Below are 21261 nucleotides of genomic sequence, written 5' to 3' on the forward strand. Positions count from 1 at the left end.
CCACAGGCTTTTCTGGTTCTTTTAGTAGGACCAGCCTTTTCTTTTTTCTTTTCTTTTCTTTTTTCTTTTTTTCTCTTCTCTTCTCTTCTCTTCTCTTCTCTTCTCTTCTCTTCTCATTTCTTTTCTTTTCTTTCTGTAGTATTATCACATTCTTTTTACTTTTCTTTTAATCTATCTCATGTAGACACATAAAACAAATGAATAGCCTCATGGTTGTTTTTGACATGTAAATATTCTTGATTTAGGCTGTGTTGTGTTCATCTGAATAATGATTTTGAAATACTAAGATAAGTTATTTCATTACCAATATTTTGAAATTTTACATGCCAGTCTGGTTTGGGATTAGTGTGTAAGGAAATTGTACATACCAATCTGGTTTTGTAGCATCTCTTGAGCAATCTGGAAGTCTGGCTTTTCTGGCCAGCTTCTGCACATTCTAGCTGGAACTCATGTTTGCAATCTTGGACTGACAGACTCCCTTGTTCACTGCACACTTTACCATTTCCCATTATTTTTATGAAACTTGGGTCAAGTGTCAAGTTATCTTATCCTTATTATTATACTATTGGTTTTCTCATGGTGGGATAAATTTGTACGTGTTTTTGTAGATGGTAAAGGGAAGAGATGATTGAGAGGAGCAGTGAATTCCAAGAAAATGAGAGTGGAGATATTTTGTTGGATAAATGAATAATTTTTATATATCTGCTTTTGGCCCTCTTGTGGACTGTATATTTGCATTAGAAGCATGCACTCTGTTCATTCCTGTTTCTTGTGTGGCTCCTATAGACATTGGAGTCAGAGACTCTTAAATTAGATGCATAATCCCATAAAAGGGAAATGATTCCATTCTAGGATCCCTCAGAGAACAGCAAATTCTTCTCCTAGAAGCTTACAACTGTTTTATGAATGACATGCCCACATGCTTCTTCTGGGACTTGCCAGGAAGGTGGCTGTTGGCTTTCCTAATTATTAGCCTTTCAGAGCCTAGCAAGTTCTCCATAAGTAAGAGAGAACTTGCCCCCAAGGATTGTATACTGTAGAAGTGGGTAGTGCCAGTTTAAGTGGAAAAGTAGTATGATATAACTAGCATAAGAGAGCCAATTTAGCAGCTCTAAAGAGGAAGAAATTGCAGCTGATTGAAGGGATCTTGCAGTTGCTTTTATGTTTTATACTTTTAATGTGGAGCAATACCTGGAAATTCAGCAGTAAGAGACAATGCAACAATAGAACAGTTTGAATAAAACACGAGAGAGAGAGAGAGAGAGAGAGACAGAGAGAGAGACAGAGAGAGAGACAGAGACAGAGAGAGACAGAGAGACAGAGAGACAGAGAGACAGAGACAGAGAATGAGTCATGGATAAGACAATAGATGTATCTATGGGAGTAGAGGGGACTGAGGAAAATGAAAACCAAAGAGGTTGGTTGTGGCCTCTCATACACATAAATGTTAGGGTAAGTTCATGTCTAACCTCTGGGACAGCAGCCACTGGGACACTTCTCATTTAGGGGAGAGAAATACAAAAGCAAATCACTGGGTGGAGAAAGCTGGAAGTGCTGTCAGCAAGTACGGAAAGGCTTTGTAGATGTGCTCATGAGTGAAAGTTACTTGGATGGAAGATTGTCACAGGCTGTGGGCGCAGTTTGGGAGATGGGGCCACCAGGTTGGTGCAGCTCATTTGTGTGGTGGTGGTGAGGGTGCAGAGGGACAGGGAAGAAGCTGTGGAAGGAAGGAAGTGACAAGGCATTGAACGTGATGTCTGAGAAAAGCATGGAAGTGATAAGGAGGGCCTGATTTGGAAGCTGCATTCAAGAGGACACTGTTAGCTTCAGGTAATAGGCTAGCTTCTGCAGCATCGTAAGTGTGGAGATACAGTGGGCTTTGGAATGGATCAAGAAACCTCTCGGAGGTGAGTCACTGAGGTATGTATGTACAGTGAAATATTATTTAACTATAAAAGGAGAAAGAAATCTTATTTTTGACAACCTGGAGGAACTGGAGAAGACATTATATTAAGTAAAGCCAGACACAGAAAGACAAATAGCTCATGATCCTATTTACATGTAGAATCTAAAAAAGTTGAACTCAGAAACAGAGAAGAGAACCAAGGTTTCCAGGAGAGAGGGGCAATGAGGAGATGTTGGTCAGAGAATACAAACTTCTAGTTACAAGATGAACAAGTTTTGGAGATCTAATATACAGTGTGGGTGATGATGGATGTGTTAATTTGAGTGTAACAGTCATAGTACAGTTTAAATTATATCAAAATATCATCTTTTACATCTTGAACATATTCTATCATTATTTGATAATTAAACTTTTTTAAAAAAATAAAAGATAATTAATGAACAAGATAAAAGCTTTCTGATGTTAAAGGTCAAGAATCTTTCTGTGATGTCATTTAGGATCAAGAAATTTCCTGACTCTCAGTTCTGCCTTCCACATTAATGGTAGGTTCCCCTTATGATCATGGGTGGTAGTCAATAGCAACTGAGCTACCTATGTCTTTATTTGTATCTCATGGGGGAGAGAGATGTTCAGAAATTGTCTTATGAAAGTCAGAAAGCTAGAAAGCATTCTCAAAAGCTTCCATCAAACTTCTTGTTTGGTTTTGACCCAGATGTTTGCGGGTGTTCTGGGGATCAGGCGCAGGGCCTTACACATGCTAAGCAAGTGCTGTACCACTCATCCATACCCCAGTCTAAACATGACTGTTCCTAAGGCAGGTCCAGGTAGTAGGGGTGAGAATGACATTACTCTTACCGGTAGCCAAGGTAATTTCAAGATCCTAGTCAGAGAAGATAGAGTTCAAACATGTCTATGGAGCTGGTGGGATAGCAAGGTGGAGATACACTTAAAAGATTATGAGTCCGGATCCTGAAAGGAATAGGGGAAGTTTATGTAGGAATCATGTTCTTTAGCTCATTTTTGTTGAAGCTTTTTAAGAACTGTCTGGCAGAGGCAGTCAAGCTCACCAAAGGCTTGAATTGGTCCCTGCACATCTCAGCCCTTTTCAGTTGGCAGAGCCCTGTGTCTGCTCATGGTCAGTGGGATGTGAGGAACGTGATTTTTTTTTCCCCAGGCAAAGATAGTGAATGATCCATGTAGGATTTTTCCTTCTCTTCTTTTCTGGGGAGATGGAGGGGAGGCCATGGATTCCAAGTGGACAGGTCTCCGTCAGATAAAAGGGTTCCTGACCATGCCCAGCCCTTTGCTGGTGCATGTAGATCATTTAATATGGGGGAGAAATAACTTTGCTGTGTCCACCTGCTAACACTTCAAGTTGTTATAGTCATGCAGTCAGTACATACCTCTTTTCACTATTTACTGTTTTCATGAAAATACTTTTCTCAAACCTAGTCCTTAGTTCCTTGCCTTCTTACCCAGCAAAGCCTGTATAGAAGTTTATCTCCTTTGTTGTCACAGAGGAGCCACTGTAGGTCTCAGTTACTGTGTTGATCCTTAACACTCACCAGCATCTTTGGCAGCAGGGATTACTGAGCTTGATCAGACTATTTGCTTTAAGAAGATGGAGGTGAGTTGGAGAATAAAACATGTTTCCTAAATGAGCATATAATTTGGAGGCTAGAAAGTTATAGGCAAGGCTGGGCTACAGGAGTTCATTAAATTAGCACTATTTTATTCCCTAATCCCTATTTTATTCCCTACACCACTTGCCTAGCATGTGTAATGTAATTTATAATATCCTATTGTTCATTTTGTTTTATTTTAAAACATTTTGGTGTGGAATGATTGACATGAAAGAGTTGTGCATATTTAATATACGTAAGCCAGTGTGTTTGGAGGTAAATATGTACTTGTAAAATCGACTCCTCAGTCTGTCATAAAACTTTCCACTGCCTCCACCTTTCCTCCTGGTCTCTTCATTATTATTTTTTCTGATAAAAACACCTAAATTCTACCCTTCTAGCAAATTAAGTGTGCAGTCTAGTGTTGTTAACCATAGGTGCATATTTGGTACAGTAGATCTCTAGAACTTTTTCATTTCATCCAAATGATATTCTGTTTTATTTAAGTTACACACATTATACTTTGATAGTTTGTTAATGCATTTTTATAGCTGCCCATGATCTGATAATTTCTTTTTGAAGAATTATAACAAAGTAATTTTTGGAGAATAGCAGATCCTGTGTTCACAGGAACCCATACCTGTTCTTCAATAACGTGGATTATCCCAAATAACCCACCAATGCTCCATGAAAATTCTCGGATTACAGAAGAAGTCAAAAAGTGAGGCTATGCTTTCTTTGGCCCATAAAGAAAAACCATAACTGGTAGGGCCAAAATTTTAGAAATCAGGAGGCTTAAAGCAGTCTAGATTTCGGACCTCACCTTTAAAATGGGTACATTGGGCTCTCTGAATCTGTGCTAACAGTCGCTGGGTGGAAATGGGAACTAGGGCACCTCACTTTGCATAGCCACACTGGGCCCAGCCTGCCACTCACTTACTTATCTGCCAGTCACCCTACTGACCCCCACTTCAGATGATTGGAAGAGTTATTTCTGTCAGTGATTCAGAATTCACTTTCATTTAATACATATTCAGTTCATTTATTCTGATAGGCAGATACATGAGGGCTGCCACAGTATGGGAGTTTGTAGGTAGAGCTCTATGTGCTTCACTGTGACTGTGTCCTGATAAACCAAATGCTACCTTGGAAACTTTTAAGTAATTATTACCTCTCCTGTCCACTTTATGTTTTCTCCTTTATCAATATCAATGCTCATTTAGTTTACTTTTGATTGAGTCTTATATAGTAGAGTTTAGAATGAACAGGATACAATAGTTGGCTACCAGGAACCCAGTTCAGGAACCCAGTGGGATTGGCAAAAAATACAAAGAAATAAGCACTGTAGTGTTGTGTTACCACAACAGAGCGAGTGTAGGAGACGGAGAGAGAAAGGTGACCTCTGGCTGGAAGAGTTGGAAGAATTTTCATGGAGTGAGCACATTTGTACTAAGTTTTGATGGATAAGTAAAAGTTTGATGGATAAATAAAACTTTGCAAATAAATAAGCTAACCCTTCCTGTAGTATGGAACGGTGCAAAACTCTTCATTAGTTATTCTCAGCAGGGCATGAAAGGTATTCCTCACTTTGCATGACATTGAGAGATCATAAAAATAACTAGGAGAGCTAAAACCATGTGAGACACTGGTAGTATTCTGGGAAATTCTAATGATCTGTGGACATTAAACATTTGTGTCAAAACATTTAAAGTTTCTGTCAGTAATAAATAAATAGGAAAATTGAAGGAAAAAAGTAAAACTAATATTTATTTAGCACATTGTATTAGAAATGCTGAATTAACTTGTTTTATTGCTTTGTGAAAATAACTTCTCAAAAACAGTTTAAACAAAGCTGACTTTCTTTGTTGTATAACTTATAATATGGAGTGAGCATTTTTTCTATGCCTTGGGGAATTGTTACACTCAGGAGCGTGAATCATCTCCGAGCATTTCATGTTTTGTAGCTCTAAAGTCGTGAAGTATTGCCCAAGTTTCTGCAATGTGAAGGTTGTTTTTTTTTTTTTTTTGTCAGCATCACTTCCTCTGGGACAGCTTCATTTTGTCACTTACCACCTTCCTCATCCAGGACAATAAATGCATCTTCACTAAGTTCCCCTGGGCTGTGGATCCAGAGTTTCTCAAGTGTTGGGAATGTCAGCATTCCTACAATCAGCTTTTTCTTCTGTGCTTGTTGAGTTCTGGTTTGAATTTCATTTTTTTGCATTGTTACTTTTTGTTTCTTTGCTGAACTTTCAACTTCATTGTCCAGTTTCTCCTTTTCATCAAATGCCGCTTAGTTTTGTCCCTGGGACGCCAAGAATCATCACAACTACACTGGATCCTCTGTATCTGCAGGTTCCACATCTGCAAATTCAACCAACTGCTGATTGGAAATTTTTTTTAAAAGTATCTATACTGTGTATGTACATTTTCCTTGTTATTATATCCTAAAAAATACAGCAAGCATTTATGTTGTCTCACATATTATAAATAATTTAGAGATGATTTAAGGTTTAAGGGACATTCTGCTGTGCTTTTTTCTCTTGATTCTTAACATAAATCTAGCTAAAAACCCCAAAAGTAGCCATGCTACTGCCTCAACATTTGGCTTTCTTGAAATTTCTTCTGCCAGATTAATTAGTCCATTACCCTTAAACTCAGTCTCAGGCAGTCTCTGGACAAGAGAAAAATGCAGCCAAACTTTCTGTGAAAGCATAACACACATAATGTGGAGTCCAACCCCCAGTGCAGCCTTCTTCCCAACAGAAACCTCCTGAGCCTGGTCTTCACCAGCAGCACTTCTACTATCACTCAGGTCTTCCCAACTCTGGCCCAAATCTCCCGTCAAGTACCATTTAAGGCATTTCAGGGCTACTTCTTTAGCTGGCATCTCAAAATCTTTACAAAGTTCCTGCAAGCCAGTTCTAAAGACTTCTGAACAACATGGCAAGATAATGTCAAAGTAAGGACCCCACTCTCAGTACCAAAATCTGTCTTAGTTACTTTCCTTGTTGCTGAGACAAAATACCCAACACCCAAAGTAAAGAAGGAAAGGTTTATTTTAGCTCACAGTTTGTAGAGGTTTTAGTCCACATCTGTTAGGCTCCTAGGCTGGGTTGCGTGGCAGAGCAGGCACAAGGCAGCAAGCAGAAAACAATAGCAGGAGAAACAGAAGCATCAGGCTTACATACTTTCTGTCTCTTTTATTGTTTCCAGGCTACCTGCCTTTTGGGCAGTATCATCCACACTCGGTGGGGCATCTTTAATCCCAGCATCGCATCCTTAATCCCAGCACCATGTACCTTAATCTAGCTACCTTCAAAACTCCCCACCTGTGACCACATGAGGCTTTAGGGAGATATCTAGATACAAGTCATAACAAGGGAGGATTTGATAGATTATATTTGATAGATTATATAAATACTGTGCCATTTTATATAAAGCACTTAAGGCATTTTAGGTAAGGCACCCTGGATTTTGGTGTCTGTGGTGGGTATTGGAAACAATCACCCATGGATACCAAGGGACGATTTACTTGCTTTGTTGTCTGCGCAGAATTAACAGAGTGTACCATGCAGTCACAAACTTTAAACAATAGCATGATTGGTCATTGGTCCAAATGAGCTTTTTTTTTTTTTTAAGGATTCAAACACATACTTCACAGAAATCACAGGCAGTGTAGAGCAGTGGGTAAGAGTACAGACTTTGGAACTAGACTAAGTGCCTGGTGACTCAGCATCTCAAATGAGCATTTGTATTTACATAATGATTTGTAGCCTGAAGAGCTAACAGTGAAATTTGTATTTGATGCAACAGCTCATTTTGTGCAGCATCCTAATGGGAACAGAACTTGTCCTTTTGCTTATGTAAGCTGGGGTCATAGAAATTCATACATATCATGAGTGGATTTCTTCTGCCCTTTGCTAGAAGTTCTGCTGCTGTATCCCTGGCCACTTGATGGCAATATAGTCACTGGACCACTGCGATGACTACAGTGCTTCCCAGTTTTTCTGTATATGTTTGGTGGGGAAAAGGATTCCTCCTGGTTCGAGAATCATTCTGGGGCCTTCTCTAGGTCACTTCATCATTACTAAAGCAGTCAGTGTTGAGGAGTAGCCTTGTATTGTTGAGGGGCTGCAGCAGTTCTTTTGTGGTGGCAGTTCTTGGTGTTTGGATTTTCAGTGACGTCCCTGTGAGTAGAGCCTGCGTCTTCCTCCATAAGCCACAAGGCTGAAGAGCCATATGAATCAGACTCTGGCTGGATTTTGCCTCATGTCTGTCAATCCCCTGGCTTCTTTGAATCCTAATTTCCTTAGTTGTGTTTTTAAACTGAAAAATAGGTTCCACATAGCTGAGTTACAAGGTTACTGTGAGGAATACATGGAAAATGCATCTGAATATGAGGTAAATGTGAGGAATTGTTTTGGTGATGATGAATAACTGAATCACTGGGAAGGATTTCTTGGATTAAAATGAAATATAACAGAACCCTCTAATGTCTCAGCAGAATAAACATCCTCAGCTTCTTGACGACACCCCCTCGTGTGAGAAGTTCATTGCTTTCCCATCTCTGCTTGGTTGGCTCTTTTCTTGCTTGTTTCCCTGATGACAAAGTGGAGCACATTGATTCTCACTCAGTTAGGATGTGAAGTAACTTTAACAAGCTGCCTCTGGAGAGTAGACTTTGTTTCTCTATCGATATAGGAAAAATAGAGCCCAAAGGAGCTGTACTTCTAGAGAACGAGGCTGCATATGCGTCCCACCTGGTAGCCATTTTGAAGGATGAATTTTCAATAGTTTAGAATATAAATGTCAAGTGAGAGAGTTCAGTGTTCTTTTTCTGGTCCAGAATAAATATTTTAAGTGAAGTCAGCATAAATAGGCTAGTCTTGGGTTGATTTGAGACACTGATTACTTACCTGCAGATTTTGAACTTTACATCTGGGTGGAAGAATTTGGTAAAATAAGCATGTCATCAGAATGTGGCTAGTCTGGCAAAGCTTTTCTTCTTAAGATATTATCCTATAATTGCTGCAGACTTGCAAAAAATGTAGTGAGCATTGGTAGATGGTTCTCTTTCTGCATGGTATACTAATCTGGAATTTGTTGGAAATAGAATAAATCTGTGTGGATTAAAGAATATAAATGGAAATTATTTTTATTAGGGATGAATCACTAATAGAATGCAATTAGATTTTACTTGTTTATTTTATTCTACCTTTACCAGCCTATTTTAGGACAGTGAAATTAAATAATTTAGTGTAAGCTTTGAAATTTAAGATATACTGACAGAATTTCATCCAGTTTTTGAAAAAGTTAAGATGTGTTATGTACATGTACCAACTCCCCACAAGGAATGTAATCATTATCTACCGCAGACATGTACTAATAAAAATAAAAGTAAAGAAATTCAAATTCCAAATTATGTACACATTGTCTTTCCTTTCTGGTTTTAACCTTCCTCACACCCTACAGAAACTAAAACCAAAACAGGAGCCCACACTATAGTATTCATTAGGTACCCTTTTAATATATCGAAAGTGGAGTGTTGGATCAGGGACCATTATTCCTTATTTTAAAATATTTAAATATGAATTAGAAAGCTAAGATGATTATTTAGTGTCCAGAATTGTTACATGTCCTTAGCAAGCGCTCTTCCTCACATTTTCTTTCCTTAAACATATTGATATGTGTTGGTTGTACAGAACGGTGGGTTCTGCTTTGGCATATGGCATGTGCACATAACATATTTTGGTTATTTTTACCTGTCCTCCCATTAACCTGTCCTTCTTCCTTCCCGCCTCCTCTGTTTTCTGCCCTCTAACAGTTTCCTTTCTATTTTCCATCAGGTGTTCTTGATGAAGCAGTAACTTTTATAAATGAACACACATATGCTAGATACATGTATTTTCTGATAATATTAATTTCCGTTTCATATATATAAAATTGATATTCTTAGATGGAATCTTTTTATCATTTATTAAATCTGATATTGACATAAGAATGAAATTATATATATTAATTCCCTGTAAATATTAAGTGTAGTAAATCTTGATTAGAAATGTGAAAATTGTTCATTTAAATAGTTACATTTTAGATGAATTCCTCCAAAAATCTCCTCATGGTATAGAATTGTCCATTGTGAAAGAGGAGCTAAAGAAACCCAGCAGAGTTTGGCAGAATAGGGAAGAGGCTCTGGTCAGTGATTATGTCAAGAAGTTGAACCTGACTTACTTGAAATGGTATAAATATACAGTATCCACCGTTGAGACAGGATAAAAGTATTGAACATATTTTAGGTGTAAATTAATGTTTATAGAAAATAATTCAAAATCTGATGCTTTTTCTTTAAACTTTGGTTTTGTGAATGTAGAATCAGACAGTAATATGATTTAAAGGAACTACATTAGGAATTCACGTTAGGGTTTTTCTTTTCTAAGAAGATAATCATGTTTCTCAGAGGTTTTGCAGCTTTGCATACCTTGGCGTTCCTTAGCTTAACTGACACAATGGTATTTATAGCTTTATTTCCATAAGGAAGCACTAGTCATTTTGGGCACGTTTCCCAGCTTTCCAGGTCAAATTTCACACAGTTGAAGGACATCAGCATCTTTTATTTTTTGTTTTTTTGAGATGATCAGAATTGGCCACGTAATTGAATTATAACTTAAATTGAAAATGAATGTTTTAGAGAAAATATTAACTTACTCAGGAACTCAGGCACGTCCCATGTTCTGGGAAATGATTTCCTTGTTAGGTTTTGTGGTTATTAATCGGCCTGTGGGAAATGTATGCTATGCTCTTAAAAGGGTGTCAGTCTTCATCCATTGTAATAGCCATCAAATTTGTCTTCCTATTGCTGTGATTTCTAAAAAATGTGTCAGTGATTATTGAGCATGATTGAAAATCAGGAGTTCGTTCTTTAAACTTTGGTTTTGTGGAAGTGGAATAGGTACGGTAGTAATATACTTCTAAAATAGATGTGAAACCAGGTGGATGGAACTCATTTCAGAATCTCTCCCTCTCTCCTGAGACAGAAGAGAGCCATGTTCTTCTGAGAGCTTTTATGGCTCCTTTGAGTTCAACGATCTTCCTGATCTCTCCTTTTCCACTTCTTTCTGATGACTGCTTAGGACACTGTTTTGCGTAGCTTGCTAGCTACAGAACCTTCTGATTGCTGCCTTTGCGCTCCCTGCCTACAGTTCTGTGCTGCTTGCTTAGGGGACGTTCCTGTTACGCAAGCTCTGGTAATCCAGCTGCAGTGTCAAGAGTTCCTGACCTGGCCTCTACCCACACCCCTGAGACCTGAGTGCTCTGCTCCTGCTGTTGGGGTACAGCATACTGTCCCACTCTCTTCACTGCTGAGGCCCAGGCCGATCAATCATGTGTGGTGCCAGAGCTCTAGGAATTGACTGGGAGTCACATGCATGACGACTTGAAAAGTTTCATGGAAACCTTCATAAAGAGAACTTTCACTTTTTGAAAATGGAGTAAGTATGGCCCCTTCTTCCTTGTAGTCCCCCACTCAGAGTTTATTTGCAGCCAGAGACAGCCAAGCGCAGGTATTTCATGGCTTTGTTCTGTGTGTAGTGAGCACATGCATGTGGACAGCTATAGGACACTGGAGGTGACAGGCGACCCATCGCCTGTCCTGGAAGTGTGAGGTGGGACCTGAGGCCCTGTGGCTCTGCTGAATTGCCCTCAGGCTCTCGAGGGAACTTCCCTTCTCTCCTTTTGGGCTTTTCCCCATGCGTGCCTCCTCTGCCTGGGACTCTTTCTCTATCTTCCCCAGCTAGTCAACTTTTCCTCCCACGTTAGGTTACAACACCAGGCAGCATTTTCTAGCAGTAACTTTCCTTGTCTGCCCATACCTGCGCTAGATGCCTGTCTGAACTCCATATTGCCTTCCCTGCCCTGAAACTCACTGCCCGGTACCACAGTGGTGAGCTCTAGGTATTCTCCATTGTCCGGCCTGAGGAACTATCCGGGAGGCATGGGGCGCTGTGTGCTGCTGTGTCTTTGGTGTCTGGGCGGTGGGCAGCTGAAAGTCAGCAGTCGGTTGTGCCTGAGCACTTGATAGGTGCCATCCTCTGTGCTTAGGTTCTTCCCCACACTTCAGGTCCTCACGGCCCTAGGAGCGGATGCTGTAATTTTACTGAAAAGGAAGATTAGACTGACGAAGGTTTGTCCAGCCTAGCGCAGCTAGAAAGCAACAGAGCTGTGTCCTGAGGAATCGTTTGCCCAAGTACATCCAGTGCTTGTTGTGTAGGGCAGAGAGCTCAATTTCCATACTGCAGAGACCCACTGGCGATGAACAAGTCAACACAGAAGATAAGAAGGTTCCCGATTGCACAAGCACCGGGAGGAAGCTGCAGTGAGGCGGGAAGATGAACCTGGTTGGGGTGGGCATGAGAGTGAGAGGGACTTTGGCGGCCCCAGGGCTGAGGGTGAGAAGGAGCAGGGCAGGAAGGGCTTGGGAAGAGCAAGCAAACGCAAGGTCCTGAGCCTGCTGCGAGTATTTTGGGGCAGCTGGTGTGGCTGGAGCAGGGGGAGTTGAGGAGGGTAATACTCGTTTTTAAATACGGATGTAGAATTAACTAACCAAATTCATGGTGAAAACATCAGAACACATGAATGGGGGCGGCTAGACGAGGAGAGGGGCGGGGAGGCAGGAGCCAGGTCCTGTCGGGCTGGGGTGACCAACTCACCAGCCTTCAGAGCTTTGACTTACTGAAAGCAGTATGGCTTGGGGGTGTGTGTGTTTGTGTGTGGGGTTACTGGGATTGAACTCAGTGATTTGTGCTGAGCTACATCCCTGGACCTTTTTATACTTTATACTCAGAGAGTATCTCTCTAAGTTGCTAAATTACCCAGGCTGGGCTGGAAGTTGAGATCTTCCTGCCTCAGCCTTCCAGAGTGTTGGAATTATAGGTATTTGCTACTGTGCTTGGCTCTTGTGTTTCTTAAAATTTAGCAGAGACATAAATATAGAATAGTATTTCTCTAAGGAAAACCGTTTAGACTCACAATGAATGATAGCAGTACAGACATGGTGATGCTGATAGTGACAGGTGGCTTGTGCTCTCGATTCAGAGCCATATGGGATCCTGGAGCAGCCGGGGGCCTGCTCACCCTAACCAAGAGGGGCAGCTGTTCCTCAGTGCCAAGTGTGGCCCATGGGAATGAGGCCTCCCTGCATCTGCCCAGTTTGCCAGAGAACCAGAAACCTGAATTTCTATGTGAACGTCTTGGATTTTAAAATGTTGTTTCAGGCTTTAAAAAACAACATGACAGTGGACAGACAAAATGCACATGTGGGCTGCCGGTCTGAAACGTGGTGACAGAGGGGATTCAATAAAGTAATGACGTATGTTAACCATGTAACTTCGTGCCCTGTACATAGCCAATACTGAGGATCACCTAATTGCATGGTTAATGTGTTTAGGCTTCATCATGACCTTTATTTAGTTAACTCTAAATCCATATTAAAAATACTATCTTACTCTGTTTTTGAGTGATTAAATTAATGAGTGGTAATTGCTGTTACTTGCCTATTACTGTGTAGCTTTAGTTTGGTACATTCTCTGTGCATGTCACAGAAATGAACAGTAACCTAACGTATACCTGTCATGAAATAAGCAAGACACAGGATGTGTGCGTTGTGGAGTTCCTTGTTCCTTCCGTATCATCCACTTCCACTGCTCTGCTGCTGTTGCTTCCCTCACTGGCTGTTCTGTTTGGCTTGTTTGGTGTTGGGCCCTCCTGGCTGATGTTAGCTGCGTGTGTCAGTGGGAAAGGACCAGCATGAATGCCATCCTTGAGCACATGAGGGATGACGGGAAATGTAGCTTTTCATCAGCTTTAATGAAACACAAATGTGTCCAAGGCAAGTTATTTCTTTTCCGGGTTAGGAAGTGGGGGGATCTTGGTTTCATATGGCCTAACTCAGACAGTCTTGTATTAGTAGAATCTTGTTTGATGTGTCGCAATCCATTGGCGATGGTCTTGGGGAATTTTATGTAGCACGAGAATCTCAAATGGTTCTGGCAACAGGTGGGGTTAATTACTTGTTCATGTACTTTTGGTCTTGTCTCTTAGAAATCTGGAGCAACATAGAGAAGAACACTGGGAGTAACAAAATATACTTGAATACTTCTAATAGATTAAAGGGTTATAAAAACACATCTTTTTTCCCTAAGGGTTTTTTTGCATTGTTTTAAAATAAGATCATTTTGTTATATCAACATGAAACTAGAGACTTGAAAATAAACCTTTTTTTGGTGAAAAATCTTATTTGTAAATACAAGTTTTTAATTAAGTCAACATTTCTCTCTCTAACTCTTGTTACAGATCATGGAGGAAACAAATACGCAGATTGCTTGGCCGTCCAAACTAAAGATTGGAGCCAAATCCAAGAAAGGTAACTTGGCAGTTTTGATGGTTGAGTTTATGGAATTATTGTAGGTTTGCTGGGGATAAAACCAATATTCTTAACTGTTTTTTTTCAGAGTATTTGTCAAATATCAGTATTTCTGGAGGATTCTCATAAATAAAAGTAATTTCCTGTTTTCTGACAAAAGAAAATGTTTTAAGAATTAATGTTATGGTAGAGATGTTACTAATAAAAGATACTGTAGCAATCTGTAGTCTTAAGGAAGCCCATTCTGTTGACAGCCGTGTGTCCTGGTAGCTTCATGTATACTAATGTATTTTCAAAAATAAACTCCCACTGCTTATACTTGGGAGTTCTTTTTTATGTGTTACACAGATTTCATAGCTCCTCTTTTTCCTTCTATAATAGTGTGATTATATTTCCTGTTAGGTCGAGCATTTTCCTGGCCCGGCCTTCTCTTTGCCTTACCTACTGGGTACTACTCAAGCGCCTCAGGGCATGCATGGCCAGAAATAGGAATAAGGCCTCCCTTCACTGCCCCCACAAAAGATTACATAATATTTTCAAAATTGACCTGCCAGTATATACTTTTATAGATAGTTTTGTTCTTGTTGTTTAAAATAGGACCTTACTTTGAACAACTTTCGTTGTACGTATTTCATTAAAGAGATGATAAGTGTATTTAGTCTACAGGAGATAATGACAAATGCTATCAAATAATACAGAATACAGTGATTGTGCAAGCTGAGCATTATCCCCTGTGACCTGGTGTTTTTGTTATTGTTATTGTTTTGTATTTGTCCCTTTTTCAGTGACCTTTTTTGTTAAATGATACTAAACACTACACAATTTTTCTATTCTTATTTTAGTCTGAATTTTCTTCTTTTATTTTATTTTTGTTGTTGTTGTTTTTTGAGACAGGATCTCGCTATATGGTCCAGGCTGGCCTTGAACTCATTATGTGGCCCAGGCTGGCCTTGAACTCACAGTGATCCTCCTGCCTCAACCTCCCAAGTGCTGGGATCACAGGCGTGCCCTTCTTTTAACCTCATATTATTAGAGTTGATAATCACATGGAATATAAATTATTTTATAGGGTTTTCTTGGGTGAATATTTTTAGCTGGCTTTGACTGCTGGGCATACCTAAGGAATGATTTTGTTGTCTTTTTATTTATGATCACAGTGGGCAGGAATTGTAGTTTAAACAGTCATAAGATGATGTGGTGAATTCACATGTAATTGAAAATCTTTGCATAAACTTCGTACTTTGCAGTTCTGTAGAATGTATTGTTAATCATTGGAAATTTGTGTAATGTGTTGGGATTTTTTATGCTTATTATGCAGAATAAGAAACTGCCATCGACCTATTTGTTTATAGCTGTTTAAAAATCTCTGGTCTACTACTTGAGTAAATTGAAACTTGAGCATAAACTCAATCTTCTTTCCCACTTGTCAGGTATTTTTACTTAACATAACGAACCTCATGGCTCACCTAATAAAAATGAAATTTAATCAGTCCCCAAGGTAAACTCTCAAGGAACTATGAATATTAAAACTGTTCCAAATAATTTTGGATGGCTTCTTCTCTTGCAGTATCTATGTTACAGCCACCCCTATTGTCACGAGGAACTCAGAATTGATTAATATGCCGTCAAACTGTGGTTACAACTTCAGATACTTTAGAAAACATGAAAATGAATAGAATAGTTTTTGTTTTTAGATTGATTTCCTGTTGATGACACACTTAACCTGTGCAGAATGGCCAACAATATTCTACATTTTGATTATATATTTTGCTTTGGAAATGAGAGTGTTTCACCAGAGTACCTGAGGGCATTTGGGATAATTTTCACATGGTTAAAGTTAACCTTTGGAATTGTGCCTAAGAATTGATTCCTCCAGGCTTGGGTCTACAGACTTCATTTCAGTTTTTATTATTTATGAAGTGCTCCGAATGTACACAGTACTGCACAGTGAGAAGAATGTGCCAGAAGAAAACAAGGAAGGGAAAAAGAATCAAAAGTTTGCCTCGCAGGAATTTACTGTTCAGAATTTACTTGATTGCTCATATTATTTAAACCCTCAGCTGCTGAATCAGTTCTTGACTAACATTCCTGGGGTGTGTGTGTGTGTGTGTGTGTGTGTGTGTGTGTGTGTGTGGTTTTTAAAATGTATTAATTCAGAGATGAAGTTTGTTTGACTATAGTTTGTAGTTGAAAATACCACGAGGAACTGTAGATGAACTTCTGTGCTCTTCCCTTTGACATGGCCACTCTCCCAGACCCTGTGTGCTATAGGAGAAAGGGATGTCCATCTCTAAGCCTTCTACACGCCCGGCTATTACTATTCAAGACACCAAAGAATACAAATTTAGGGGCCCTTCCATGTTTTGCATAATTCTTTAATTCTAAATTCTGTGGTAGTATGGAGATTTGGAATATGTAGATAATTGCCAGACTGTGCGAGTGAGATAGCACAGCTGTGGGTTTGAGTTGTACTTCACCGTGTAGGTTCTATGAAGTAAATTGTACAGTATTAGAGTCTAGACAAACATTTCTCATGGCCACTGTTCCTACTGTGTACTTTCTTCTTCACCTTACTGGAATTTAGTCCTGTGTATTTAAAATGAGTTTTGAGGAGCTCTGTCCAAACTTTTACTTTTTAAGCCATTAACTGTCTATCAGGGAAAAAGCAACCATGAAGTAGAAAATTGAGATTCTTCTTTAGAGACTGTAGTTCGGTACTTTGGGGGTGGCAGTGGAGAAGCATATACTTAATCAGTTCCTCTCATTGCTGTCAGTAGGCTCAGTTTGGAAAACAAAAACTTCACCATCTGAGAAGAAAATATGACTGTGTTACTCAGAAGCCTGTGTTCAGAAGGCTACAGATGATACTGCCATTGAGGAGCAGGCGAAGTCTGCACACTGTCGCTTCTGGATGGTGTCCATCTTGCCCAGGGAACTTCACTTTTAGGGTTTGTTCATTCACATTTCTGTCATCTTCGCAGGTGGTTAGCACGATACATTTGGAGTGATGGTAGCCTCATTCTGTGGCTGTGTTACTATAATGCTGAGCAAAAGAACATCTGATATTTGTTCTCTCTGACCTACTTCCTCTCTTTCGTACCTTCTCAGCTTTCCTTTTTCTTTGCCTGCATTCCTTTCACTTCTCTTACATTTCCCTTCAAACTTACTCTGCGTAACAGACAGTAGAGAAAAAGTCGGGGATGTTTCTATGTGTGGCATTTTAGGAAAGTATATTTTGTGGTAGAAACTGAGGCACACAGTTTTTTTTTCTTAAAAAATCCCTAGACCATTTGAGATTATTGGAAGGCTGACTCCTCATTAAAGCCGGAAAGAATTAAAAGTTTCAAACTCAAAGTAATGGACATTTAGGTAACTCTGCAGTTGTCTTAATCTTGGTCACAATTAAGAAAAATAGAGCATACTTAGTATTTTTTCTGTATAACGTGAACTTATTTTGTGGGGAAGAAAGTAAAACTGTTCTGAACTCTTGGAGTTAAGAGTGGGAACAATGTGCTTCACATACAAAATTTTGGAGTTTGTGAAACTGGAATGCAAGGTTTAAGGCGTTGGATACAGATATTCCTTATTTAATGACTTACCTGTTTATCAACTGTTCAGATTTACAACCTGCTGCTCAGACTTACGGTCTGACTGTTTTTGGTACAGTTTTGTGCATCTTGTTGAAAAAGCCTCAATGTCTCTCCTTTTTTTTTTTTGGTACAGTAAACCTTGTTTATACAGTTGTGTAATTTTTGTTTATTGTGCTGTACAGTACCGTAGTTTTATGTTCTATTATACATTACAATACTGCATATAAGCATTATGCAAATAAAAGCAAAGTCATCAAGTTGGAGTTTCTTTGACAATGTCATTGTTTTAAATATTGTAATGTACACACTATGTTCAGTCCTTCATTTAGTGGTCAGCTCATTTAACAACTTAGTCTCAGGAAGGGAACTCAGTTGTTAAACGAGGAGTATCGGTATAAAACTTTGCTAACAGAGACAGTCATTAAGATTTTGCATATGATATTTCTTTCACAGCTAAATAGCTACAGCTTAAGTGAAATACAAATAACATTTTGAACAAGTTGGCTGTTGTGCCAAATAGAATTCTTGACAGAACTGTATGCACAAATAAGTAAGATTGATTTGTGATGAGAGTTTGTCACAGTGGTATGGTTATAGCATGAGCTTCCTGATAGTAGATGATTTTATTCTCTTACATATTTTCTTACAAAGATCCTTTTGCTGGTAACAGTGTCTTTCTTTTTAGACTGGTGCAGGTAAAATGAGGTCAGCATTAAATAAGATTATTTCAGAGTTCAGCAAATTGATAGAAACTGATCTCGGCACGTGGTCCTTCTGTACCAACTTAGGATATCCCAGGACTGCGAGGATGAAAGATATTGACTGGATTGCCTGATGTGTCTCTGTGTGGAGGCAATATGGCAGCAAGGCTGGCTATTTTATCCCCAAGAATACCCAAGAGAATCATCAAAATTCCATGAGATTTTATTTCTGGTTGCATTTCATCAGCACAAATGAATATCTAAGAGAAAAATCTTAGCATGAAAAAATTTATAGATGATTTACTTCATTTTTTTTTAAGAAGAACATTTTGTTGAGGGCATTACCATCACATTTCCATGGTGGCTTAGTTAGTGAAGGCCTTTAGCATAGCAGAGGTGCAGATGGCAGAGAGAGAACATGGCATGATGTGCTGGACCAAAGTGTTTCCAGTGGTCACAACCTATTGGGGCAGTAGAAGTTACTTTAGTGATTCACAACCAACTGTTAAATAGAAAACAGAGTGTAAGGATTTTGAGATAATTGTATAATGAGACTTTATTGTATAATGAGACTGTGTGTGTGTGTGTGTGTGTGTGTGTATGCACACATACCTGTACACTACTAGATCTTTGTGTAACATAGGTGACAAACGAAAACTCTGTAGAACAGTGGGCTAGGTAGTCAGTTCTCCAGAGGGTAAAGAGCACACATATTTTGCTAAATTGTTGCATCCCTAGTACTGGAACCAGTGCATGGCACTCAGTAAACATTTGTAGATTGATCTCTCAAGTTAATCATGGTTATAGTGGAACTACTCATGCACCTGTAATGGTATGTTGCATAGGAACAAGATGTAGAATCAGGGCCTTCACATAGGAGGGCAGTCACTTGTGAGTCATATTGACTAAAGACATCTTTCGTGTAGACCCTGCAAGTGAACGATGATGGGATGTGGTTGTGGAGAAGCCTTCTTTTAGTGGTCTGGAAGTCCTTCTGAAGGGATTTTAAAGAAACAGAGGGAAATGATATGATCACTGTCGTTCAGTTGCCTCTGAAATTCTGGTGCTATTTATAGTAGGCTTAAAGAAGACTTACAAAGACACAGTGTCCTATCTGACCTATGGACCTATGGATTTTGGTTGTGGTTGTTTTAATTCATATCTGGAGACATAGTTGAAATGTCAGTATTAATATCAGTAGCATATTTTATGAACAAGTGGGTACAGGCACTTTGCTCAGTATTTTATATGCATAATTTAAAATCTTATGTGATTTTTCAGAGCAACCTCCTGAGTTAGGTTCTGATATTTTATGTTTTCAGATAAAGAGCCTAAGGTACATGAAGGTAAATCACTTTCCTGTAGTTTTACCATTGTTAAGTAACAGACTCCAAGCTTGCATTCAGGTCTGTCTGTTTCTGGAGACCTGTCTCTATTACCTTTCTCTGCTTGCTGAGACAAACCTGATGCCCAAAATTAAGGACCTTTCTCTCCTTGCTGAGACAAACGTTATACCCGAAATTAAGGAAGGAAAGGTTTATTTAGCTCACTGTTTGTGGAGGTTTCAGTCCATACTTGGTTGGCTCCAAGGCAGAGTAGCACATGGCAGAGGGCAACAGTTCATGGTGGGGGAAGATAGCAAAGGCAGCAAGAGCAAAAGGGAGGAGCAGTGGCAAGCAGCCACTTTCCCCCCTTTATATATGCAAACTAGCCACCCCAGGGCGGGTGTAGCATTCACACCTATGAATCAGTCACATACTCTAGAAGCCAGCCCCATGACTGCGTGAGGATTTGGGGGGACATGCAGACACAAACCATAACAAACCTAAGTCCTAATCACTGAACTCAGGTGGTTTTTTTTTATACCTGTACCTGGATGAGGAAAATACTTTTCCTTACTCTGCAGTGTTCCATGATGCTGTATTCCTTCAGTGACTACTGCCATCTGTAACTGATAACAAGCAGCTCAGCTTCCAAATGCCTCCATCCTTGGAAATTATAGCCTTCAAGATGGGCCGATGTTAGCGCGTCCTTGTTATAGTTAATACTTCCGCTTTCTGATTTTCCCGTTAAACATGTGAAATACTCACAGGTATGCGCACTTTAAAAATGTCTTCGAATTTTAACTTGATATTTCATGCATTATTTGCTTCTTTGATTTACTCTTAAACTGAACAATTTCTAAAAGATGGATTTAGAAGCATATGTTATAAATTCCTAATTTGTTTGTTGCCTTAAATCTGTCTAGGGACCCTTTTATTTCTTTTAAGGAGACAGATTTTACACTTAGTGTTTCTGTGTATATTATTTAGGTGCTTAATCGTTACTAGTGAATACTAATTGTGAGCCGAGGAATGAAGCCACAGAACTGGGTGAACTGTGTGCAGAGAAGTCTTGATCTAAGTCGTCTCTCGGAGGAGGACAGAAATCATGACCGTTTCTAGTTCCTAAAGTTTCAGTATCTTTAAACACTAAAACATTTATAAAAATGAGCGTATATTTTAAATATTCAATTTGTTAGTGTTTATCTTTCTGTATGTAGACTTTCATTTGTGTAGGTAGTCTCAGACATGCTCATTAGAGAACTTCTCCAAGCGTGTAGAGACACAAAGCACATCCTGTTGTGGAGGTGCGACTGAAATGGTACCTGAGCTGTTATTAACACTGAGCACCTGAGCTTGGCTTCATTACTTGGTCTGTAGCTGGCTTTTCTTTCTTTTATTCTGAATGCCCCAAATATTGAAACAAGTTTTCAGAAAGAGATTTCCCATTAACTTAGTAAGGAAGCAAATTCAATATTGAGTAGAGAAGTAAGAAATTAAGTTAAAAAATGAAAGCAGTGACAGGAAGAGTGAACAAGCCAGACACTGGGGAAAAATGCTTGCAAAAGACATATATGAAAAACCACTGTTAGCCAAAATATACAAAGAGGGGGCCGGGGATTTAGCTCAGCGGCAAAAGCGTTTGCCTGGCAAGCGCAAGGTCGTGAGTTTGGTTCCCGGTACCGGAGAAAAACCAAAAA

At 39.3% G+C, this 21261-nt stretch overlaps 1 protein-coding gene across 2 annotated transcripts in view; it reads left to right on the plus strand.

Annotated features, from left to right (window-relative positions):
- The window catches only part of Bicc1 (BicC family RNA binding protein 1), a 284711-nt gene that overhangs the window by 153648 nt on the left and 109802 nt on the right, over positions 1-21261 (plus strand). For both annotated transcript variants that reach the window (XM_013514878.1, XM_005385916.2), the window contains exon 3: positions 13879-13948. In XM_013514878.1, the coding sequence (XP_013370332.1) occupies positions 13879-13948 (70 nt within the window). The remainder of the gene's footprint in view (positions 1-13878; positions 13949-21261) is intronic.

Source organism: Chinchilla lanigera, unplaced genomic scaffold (assembly GCF_000276665.1).
Source record: "Chinchilla lanigera isolate Chin_1 unplaced genomic scaffold, ChiLan1.0 scaffold00024, whole genome shotgun sequence".
In the NCBI taxonomy this organism is placed as follows: Eukaryota; Metazoa; Chordata; class Mammalia; order Rodentia; family Chinchillidae; genus Chinchilla; species Chinchilla lanigera.